Consider the following 10,443-nt stretch of genomic DNA (forward strand, 5'->3'; position numbering starts at 1 on the left):
TAAGTGTAAGTCAGATTCAGATAGAGATCCAAAGAAGAAAAAAGCTAGACCTAGGATTTAATTTGTAACAGAATAGGGACAATGAGATAAAGGGGAGAGAAATTTGAAATAGATCGTCTATTAAGATTTATTCATGTATTATATCAGAAAAAACCACCATGAAGCAAATTGCACTCACCTCCCGACACGGAAGGGAAAATTTCGAAGTTCTGAGAATTTACATGGAATTCATCAACTCAATGAAGTCAATGAAAATCGAATTGAACGAAACGAAAAACATGGAGAATTGGAACTGAAATCTGAGTAATGTCTATAAGTACCTTATGTTGGCTTTCCTATTTGCATTCAAATATTAACTTGTCAATCATCCATAGATTAATAAATGAATGCACACCACAACGAACATGCAACACACTCACGACTCAGATCAGAGAGACGGGTGCCGGTTGTCGGCGGGATGCCGCTATGACGTAATTTTACACACCAGCTTGAACCTTGGCACACATTAGGTACAAGATAAAATCACTTCCTGATTCCCAAATGGATTTGAAAAAAAAAAGCATTTACATCTTATAATTTTCTCACCTTCAATGTGAATTTCCAGATGTAGGACTATCAACAAATGATCTTAGATCAATACCACATGAAAGCACATGTTAGGCGTTGCTATAAACAAATCAACACACGCTTAGGTACCGTTGTTCCTTTGGGTCGACTCTAGCAGACGACACGCCGCTGGGTTGTGATTAACCAATCATTGCAAGTTTCTCATTCACCCTCGTTAATATCAACCAATCATTTTTGCTACTTAATCCTCCATAACACTCATTTGAGTAAACTAAATTTATTCCTCGTCCCTATGCGGCGTGAAGGGGATTTTATATGTAAAGTCGAGATAACTGAAGATAAATAAATAATTCCGAAACTAAAGGTAAGTCTCTATATTTTATTTTGTTTTCTTTATATCATTCACAAATACGAGATCGTGGAGAGATTTGAAAAATGTTCTGGTCGAAATTTCTTTTTTTTTACAACTTGAAAGTAGGAATCAATCAACGAACGAGAGAACGTGCCACGCTTCATTGACTTCATGTGTTGGATCCATTACCGATGCCAATACCAAGCATTTCTCGCACATGTTGCTCACTTCATGTTGAAGCATGTGAAGTAAAATGTTTACGTTTGGTTCAAGTTGTAGGTACAAACGATTACCTAAGTGCTAAAATTAAAACTAAAATATGACAAATGATTTGAGTGAGGGCCACGATAGGTCAGTTGGTAGAGCACTTGGTGCACACGCAAAGGGACCGAGATCGATCCCGGGTGCAATCGAGATTTTTTTCTCACCCTCCTATCCACCCAAAGTAATTGGGTAGCTGGGGCTGTTACCGTTAGATTTGACAGACTATCGTCATATCCAAAGGGTAGCAAGCAATTGCGATTGTCCGTTTCACGCAAAGAAACAGGGATAAACTGCTCCCAATGACTCTGAAGGACTATTTTTAAAATAAAACTATACATGTTCTTGGGACCTTTATCTATTCTCTGCTGGCAATACCCCCCCCCCCCCCCTCAATAATCACTAATGAATATTTGAATACACCTCTGATGATTGTATTACATTAGCGAAGAGGGAGTGGAGTTTTTTTTTTTTTCTGATTTTATCACATTTTAAACATAGATAAGCGGAGAAAAGAAAAACTCATTCATAAGCTGCACACTTTATAAGACTGGCATATTATATTATTATTCATTCTGCTTCTGACAACTTTAAATGAAATGTTATATTGATCTTTGATCTTGTCACGCCTCAACTTCTACGATTTATCACTTGCTGGTCTCCCTACTACTTTGTAAAGCGCTTTGAGTATGTTTAGTGGATATTGCGCTATATAAAAACTTGTTTTATACTATGAATAAGGAACAGTAAATACCCCCCCCCCCCCCCCCCAAATAAAAATATCATGAAAAAAAAAAGAAACAACATAGCTCATTTTTTATTATTTATATTATGTTGGGGTAAACATGATGAAGAAAATTTTGTGTAAATTGAAAATGATCAGAGATATTATGACTTTACACTTTAGCTCTTCAAGAATTCAAATCCTTTCTTAAATGAAACAAGAAATTGTTTATTGACTCAAGTCGCATATTTCTGGCATTAAATTAAATTTTCACCATTGAAACCACCCCAACCATATACCGTTTTGAAGTGATTGGTCATATATGTTTGAAAGTTATTTTAGTTTAAACCACTGTTGAATATCAGCTGCAAAATAAGATTTTCAGTGAACGGCATTCATCATCAATATTATGTTCGCTTTCAATTTCATCTCCAATCCTATATTTCTATTAGGAATCCATACTATTCCTTATAAAGTGATTATGCAAGGCTTACAACTTACGTCTGCGCGATTTAATTCTATTTCAGATTTAGTCAGTACAGCAAAGCATCAACACTTTAAGATGGAATCTCTTGTTGAAAAATACAATTATGTCATGTCCAAAGCAGGTGTGTATACTATGATCATTACAACTACAACATTATCGCCACCTCCAATATTGGAGAATTATCTCAACTATACTTCAACATCATTGCTTCCACCACAACATGTATTTTTACTTACACATCATCATCAACATTATCACATCGACAACACCATTGCAGCAGTACTGCCACAGCATAATCAGTATCACAAAGCTAACAAGACGTTTGTCTTTCTCAAACAAGACTTGAAAACCAGTAATCAATGTGCGACTATGTGGTGTGGTATAACACTCGCTATCAGATCGGAAGATCCTGGGTTCGAGCCTCGCTCGGCACATAGTTGAGTCCTTGAAAAAGGCTCTTTACTCACATTCTTTCACGATACTCAAGTGTAAAATGAGTACCTGGCCGTTAACAGCGTTGTCTCTGTCCGAAAAAAATTGTAATATTGCCTATAAGCTTCATGTCCCGTCCTACATGTTAAATGTTGCTGTTGGTCAGGGACCCTTGTAAAGCGTTTTGAGCACATTTAGTGGATATTGTGGTATATAAAAGCTCCCTTTTTTATTTTTTAATCAATCAGTGTAACTGAGCTTACAAGGCTTTGGTTTAATCTATATTATTTGGGATCATCATCATCTTCATCATCATAAGTGATAAAACTGTGGTTTTTGACAACGTTTTTCTTATCCTCATTTCAGACCCCAGAACCACAAACTGGTTTCTGATGAGCTCGCCAATTCCAACCCTGGCGGTTGTTGGCTTGTACTTGTTTGTTATTTACAGAGGGCAGACATGGATGAAAGACAGACCAGCTTTCAATCTCAAGTCTGTTATCATTGTCTACAATTTCTTCTTGGTCGTCCTCTCAATATACATGGTCGTTGAGGTAATAAGTGGAGTGATGGAAGAAACAGTTATATTTTGTTTGTTAGTTATTTTGTTTTTCTTTTCTCACATGATTATTGATATTCAACAATAATATGCATTGTCTAGGTGATCCAGTATATTCGGTATGTCATGTTCATAACGGTAATACCATCAACATTTCACTTGCTATTGTAAAAACAGAAAATTATAAAGAATTTTGGCCAAACCTATGGGCAGCAGTAAAGACAAGTTCTATTCAAACTTATGGGGGGAAAAGAAATAAAACAACATAACGATGGTCAGCAGATCAAACCTCTGATGTCTCGATTTTCAAGATCGGCAGAATCAGAAGTCTTATCCACCCAAAATTAAATTAAACATAGTGCGCAATGCTCGGATGTAGACTTCAGAGTTTTGATCCGCCGATCGTGAAAATCGACTTCAGAGTTTTGATCCACCGATCGTGAAAATCGACTTCAAGTTTTGATCCACCGATCGGAAATAGACTTCAGAGTTTTGATCCGCCGATCGTGAAAATCGACTTCAGAGTTTTGATCCACCGATCGTGAAAATCGACTTCAGAGTTTTGATCCGCCGATCGTGAAAATCGACTTCAGAGTTTTGATCCGCCGATCGTGAAAATCGACTTCAGAGGTTTGATCCACCGATCGTGAAAATCGACTTCAGAGGTTTGATCCACCGATCGTGAAAATCGACTTCAGAGGTTTGATCCGCCGATCATCAATAATTAGCTCGTTAAGGAAAGACTAAACTACACACTTGAAAACTCTGAAGAGCACACGCTCAAAGGATAAGAAACAACAAAATTGACAATGCTTTAGAATTTCCACAAAAAAAAAACAAAAATTTACTTAGAAATATATTTTATATTTTGAAATGAACCTAAAATTAAGAATATGATAAATTTAAAAAGAAAAAAAAAAAAAAAAAGACTTAACTGGTATTTTGTGAACAAAACAATCAATTTTTACTCTTTGCTTATGTAGTTAATGATTTTAAAAAATATAAATATCTTTATATATTTGTATATTACTCTTGCAGCTTGTATTAACTTCCTGGACAGTTCCAGGCTTCAGTCTAACCTGTCAAAATATGGACTATACCGACGATCCTTACTCCCTCCGTGTAAGTAAAAGAAAATATTGCTGGAAACTGTAAATTTCATAGTGAGGCAGCAATATTAACAACTGTATCAACATCAACTGAACATATGTGACCAATCACCTCAAATTGGTATTATGTCAAGTTTAACCTGATGTTTAATACCTAAAAAAATATGAATTAAACTAAATGCCTTTGTTAAGGAGAGTAAGTTTGGTTTCCTAAACTTCGGGGGGAAAAAACTCAAAGCTTCATAATTCTGATCTTTTTGACATTACCTTCAGTTTTCTTAAACATATTCTTTCCGACATAGTACCAAATTGACACGGTGGTTTGACAGTTATTAACGTCATCAATATTTTTAAATTCAATTTCATAGTTGCATTTGGTGGGCAGGAGGTCACTTGCTTTGTCTTCTATACCCTTTTATCTGTTTCCCTAGTTGCTTTCTGTCTTTGTCTTGGAATGGGATTGCTTGGTTTTGTCCCTGTCCTTGCTGGAGTCCTTAGCAGAGAGGAAACAGTCAAATGTTAAATATTAGTTTTGAGAGACTATTTTCTTTTTTACTTGTAAATCCTCTCTCTGTTATGTATTGTTAATTTTGTTCTCTGTTTTGGATATATACTGTAAACATTTGAGTGTATTCCTTTCAGTGGGATCTTGTGTGGTTGTATGGATAAGATTATTAAGTAATCCCAAAGCGCACTGGAATCTACATTTGTTCCCATTTTGAACCAGTCTTCTTTGTCTAACTTTTTCTTGGGTACCTTTACTTGTAATTCTATAAATCTTATTACTGGCGCTGAAATGACCTAAATATTTTGCTAGCGCCATAAAACCATTAAAAACAAAAACAACATAAGAGTTGCATTTGCTTTATATATTTTTTACCCAATAAGGATAGTTATTTAATGTAAACTTGATCAATCAGTGAGATTTTTCAAACACCCTTTAGGTATCATTCTCTAATATCGGGCTCTGATGTCAAAACCATTTAGCGTGGAAGCCATAGATTTCCACCATTAAAATCATAAAACATTCATAATAAATCTTAAAACAAAATTGTCATCTTGGTCAAATTTGTGTTCATTGTGTGTATCTATTTTACAGCTTGCCAATGTATGCTGGTGGTACTTCTTCTCCAAGCTTATAGAATTAATGGACACTGTGAGTTGACAACAAAAAAATTTTGATTAGCATGGATAGGATTTCAGCAACAATTCAAAGACTTGTCACCATTTCAATGTTCTAAGTTCTTTTTAATTAAATAAATGTTCTATTTATAAATTTCATGAAAGCACAGTAAAAGATAAGTCCTTTGGCAATTATTTTTTTGAGACTGTCATGTCCAATTCTACTTTGTTTTCCTATCAGAAATTTTGTGGGGTTTATTTGATTATTTTTGAATTAAACTTTTTTTTTTTAGATAATTAATACATATCAGGCATTCTACATCAGAATAAGAGTTATAGATAAGACACAGATAACGAAATACATAAATGAATAAATAAATAGATAAATAGACTTTATTTATCCATAAGGAAGTTAGGTTTATAATCGTGAATTACAAGAATGAATTTTTTTTTAATGCGTTGTTAAATATAGTAAATATAATAAAAATAAAAGTAATAATTCGTTTATTTTCGTTTTGAATTTTTTATTGAATAATATATATCTATATATATATTTTTAAAATTTTTTTTTTAATTTAATTTTTTTTTTTTACAAACATTGCTTTATGTCCTGTTGATGCAGGTGTTCTTCATGCTGCGTAAGAAAAACAACCAGATCTCTTTCCTGCACGTATATCACCACACCACTATGCCACTGTTATGGTGGGTTGGTATCAAATTCGTGGCTGGTGGAGAAGGTAATCATTGTCATTCTCTTTACATGTGCTGCAATTATTATTGTTATTATTTGTTTTGTTTGGATGTTGATAGATTTAAGGTGCACTGTCACGAGAGAGAGAGAGAGAGAGGCCCTTTTTGGACTGATTACAGAAAAGGAATAGATAGAAATAATGTTTGAGTTTGCCAGAAAAAAAAATAATAGAAAAACTCTCATTATAAGATTGTCCTTTATTTCAAAATCTGTTTGAACACATTCTTTTCACCATGCATTTCAAAATGTAGTTAAGGAATTTTTTTTTCCCCTTAATTTTCCTCAGCCTATTTCTCGCCAACTATTAACTCATTCATCCACGTCTTGATGTACACCTATTACATGCTGTCTGCCATGGGACCTGCCATGCAACCCTACCTGTGGTGAGAGAAATACTTTTAGCCAACTTTGCAACTGGTTTGTTTCATTTTTACTCAAAATTACTAATAGATTCTTGGCATGTCTAATTAATATTTTAGGTAATCAATTCATCCTTTTCTGTCTCATTTTACGTTAAATATAAATAAACTGGCTTTATATAATGAATAATACATTAAAAATATAACTTTATGCCAAATAAAAGGCAATCATTGATAAAATGCTCAAACAGTTTGGTTCATGTATAAACATCAACACATTTACAAACAGACACAGAATACAAACAACACGAAGCACATTGTTTCAACATGTATACAAAAGAAATGAGCGTACATACATACATACATACATACATACATACATGCAGACAAATCAATCCACCCTAATTGTGAAGGTAAGCTCGTTTGACATCGATCTTAGCTGAAAGTTACTTGCATTTGTCTGAATTGGCGCAACAGGGTGTCAGAATCGGAACACACGGCGTCCAAATGTGGCAAGTGACTAGGTCCCATAAATCAAGGCAAAACCCACGAATAAAGTCTGAAAATGGACTAGTATTTTACCTAAAATTTTTGCTTAATGGTCTATGCAACACTTGCAATGGTTATTTTTACAATTACTCTCGGCGTGTGGCCATTACTTGTCATTGAGCTAAGAGAGCCATTTTGGGTGTCCAAATTGGAAAACCCCACCCTATAATATGTTGTGGAGGAGAAATTGTTTATTTTCCGTTATATTTATTTATTTATTTTCTTATTTATTTATTTATTCATTTACTTATTTATTTATTTACTTATTTATTTATTTATTTATTTATTTATTTATTTATTTATTTATTTATTGTTCTTTAATTTTTCAATACAGATCCAGTTCTGGATGATTGTCTTCAAGACTTGTTATGCTTGTTATTTAAACTGTGGTTACCCAGTAGAATATGGATATGCCCTCATCAGCTACTGCTTCTCCCACATCGTACTTTTCTCCAACTTCTACTACCACACTTACACTAAGCAGGCCAGGCTTCAGAAGCAGAAGAAGACAGACGGCGATAGTAATGGTAATCTTCTAAAGGGTGATGATGACAACAATAACAAGCATAAAAATGGCAACTCGGCTTATACGAATGGTTCTAATGGAGTACCGACCAGGAGAGTGAAAAGGCTAGATTAATGTGAATATCATGAATGTTTAAAGAGATTTTGATAGACACTATTTGGGTTGATAGGAGTCCCTTCTGTACAGAAAAGGGTCCATACCCACGGTAAAGACATGTTTCTGGATATAGATAGTTCCACTCTTGTTGTCTTCTCTATTGTCTTTTGTCCCTCTCCCGTATACTTTCTGTACTTGGCTTGGAGCAATATGGGATCCTTTGCCAAAGGGAAATAGGCAAATTTTTCTTTTCATGGGAAATATTTTTGAAATTGTCTCTCTTTTCTATCTCAATCATGTATTTGTTATTGCTTTATATTTGTCTTATCTGACAAATGTTTTCAACCACACAAAATTCAGGAATCAGAAGCCCTGATCATATATTTGAGATGATAGGGAGAAACAGACTCATACATGTCTCTATTGGTGTCGAGTAATAGTGCCATTAAATTTTTTAATGAAAGATAATTAAGGGATTTTTTAAAATTGTGCCCCTTTAGCAGGGATTCTGTCTTGTGACAGATAGAAATTTTTCTTTCATGCTTGTGACCCGTGAGTTACAAGATCTGATCAACTTAATAATCGTTGAACTGTCCTATCATATTTTCCTCTGGGTGCTCTTATGTTTTAAAAAGTACTGTTATATTCTTAAAATCAACAATCAGAACTAGGTATGCTTGTAATGATTTGGGAATTAAAACCCATCAACTCCGAAATAATCAATCACATTTAGTTCTTTTTAGTTTCCAGTCCTTTTACTGCCCCTACATTTTATTATAGTGCGATTAAAGTGTCACATGTGCTTAAGGTTCTAAAACAAAGAAAAACGTGGTGATTGCCTTTATTGACAAATTAAACCACTTTGATCTCTAGCTGTCGGTGCCTTTATTGTGAACATAATCAGTAAAAAGAATTCTCAGGCTCAAATTCCCTACAGTTTAAAAAATGGCTTCCTTTTTTATCAAGTTTTAAATTGCTTTTTTTTTTTTTTTCAAATTGTAGTCTTAGCTAATCACTGAAAATGATAACTTTTTTTTTCTGAGAAGATATGAAATGCCTTGTGTTCTTTAGTTTAATTCTTTAGTAATTTGGTTGTTTTAAATCATGATTCAGTTCTGGATCAGTTTGATCTTAGATCTGTGATGTCTGGATATTGGCCATTTAATGTTTTGAACCACTGTGTTTTGTCAGTGATTTGACAATCATAAAGGGAATTGGGGGGGGGGGGGGGGGGTAGGGGTAGATGTATCATCTTATATTCCCATACAATTCTCTGACACTGAAAGCTCAATATAATGTCAGCATTAAGTAAAGTGTCACATTGGCATGGATTGATGAATGTGTTGCATTCTCTTGGTGAGAACTTGTAAGATTTTGTATATATGGAATTTTGTTTTCAAAACTGCATCCCTTTACAAGTCGTCCATAAGCCGTCTTGTGTACGAATTGTTGAACGGTCTGCTTTCCAGAAAACATTTGATATCAACTTTCTAAATGTGAAGTATTATTTCTTCAGCATTATTTTTTTATGTATTTCTCTTTTTCTTGTTGTTATTCTTTTTCTTATTCTTCTCCTATTTTTTTTCTTTTTTTTTTTTTGACATGGTTTATTTACCTTCAAGATTTGTAATACTCTATTGATGATATATTGACATTAAGAGGTGTTACAGATATGATAATGGGTGGGGATCCTGACCTCCCATAGTGGGCAGGGAGGTACATGCTGTGTCTTCTATCCCCCCACACCGTTTTCCAATTGTTTCCTGTCATTGTCTTGGAATGAGATTACTCAGTTTTGTCCTGACCCTGGCTGGAATTCCTTGGCTGGGAGGGAAACAGTCGAATGTATAGTTATAGTTTTGGGAGATGATATTTTTTCCTTGTAAATCATCTCTCTGTTATGCATTGTATTATGTTTAGTTTACATATTATATATATGATTTGTATACATTTGAGTGTATTCCTCTTAGTTGGGACCTGTGCTTGTGTCTGGATGAGACTTTTAGGTGATCTCAAACTAAGTACTTTGACGGTGTGCTCTCAGAATCTACATCTGTTCCCTATTTGAACCAATTCCCCTTTGTCTCACCTTTTCTTTTGTGCTTTAATTGTAATTCTCGAACTTTTTACTATCCCATTTTCTTCCTTTTTACTGGCGCTGATATGACCTTAATGTGTTGCAAGCGCCGTAAAACCCTTAAAAACAACCAAACAAACAGATATGATAGAATTGCAATGTGTGATAGACCCGATACAAGGTTCTCCCATAGCGGGCAGGGAGGTACATACTGTGTCTTCTATCCCCTTCTATCTGTTTTCTAACATGCTTTCTGTCTTTGTCTCGGAATGAGATTACTTGGTTTTGCCCTGGCGCTGGCCGGAGTCCTAGCTGGGAGGGAAACAGTCAAATGCATAGTTATTGTTTTGGGAGATGATATTTTTTTCCTTGTAAATCATCTCTCTGTTATGTATTATTATTTTTATTTTGAATGTATAATGTAAGCATTTGAGTGTGTTCCTCTTTGTTGGATTTTGTGCTTGTGTCTGGA

General features: G+C 34.4%; 2 protein-coding genes across 6 annotated transcripts in view; one reads left to right on the forward strand and one right to left on the reverse strand.

Annotated features, from left to right (window-relative positions):
* LOC144978782 (very long chain fatty acid elongase 4-like) overlaps nt 1-835 on the reverse strand; it is a 45,635-nt gene extending 44,800 nt beyond the window's left edge. Inside the window, exon 1 of one of the 5 annotated variants that reach the window (XM_078925266.1) lies at nt 321-594. The gene's annotated coding sequence lies outside the window, so the exon portion shown is untranslated. Of the gene's footprint in view, nt 1-178 lie in introns of all 5 variants that reach the window. The other 4 variants (XM_078925268.1, XM_078925265.1, XM_078925269.1 and 1 more) reach the window with 4 other exon arrangements.
* A 7-nt stretch (nt 836-842) lies between these two features.
* LOC144978784 (very long chain fatty acid elongase 4-like) lies at nt 843-8,058 on the forward strand. The gene is given in 8 exon segments (XM_078925271.1): nt 843-931; nt 2,432-2,512; nt 3,190-3,377; nt 4,421-4,504; nt 5,591-5,647; nt 6,236-6,350; nt 6,651-6,781; nt 7,607-8,058. Coding segments are annotated over 7 exon segments (927 nt in total). The 5' UTR covers nt 843-931; nt 2,432-2,466; the 3' UTR covers nt 7,913-8,058.
* Nucleotides 8,059-10,443: the final 2,385 nt, after the last annotated feature.

This window comes from Berghia stephanieae, chromosome 8 (genome assembly GCF_034508935.2).
Source record: "Berghia stephanieae isolate SIO BIC M18660-M18661 chromosome 8, UCSD_Bste_1.3, whole genome shotgun sequence".
Classification (NCBI taxonomy): domain Eukaryota; kingdom Metazoa; phylum Mollusca; class Gastropoda; order Nudibranchia; family Aeolidiidae; genus Berghia; species Berghia stephanieae.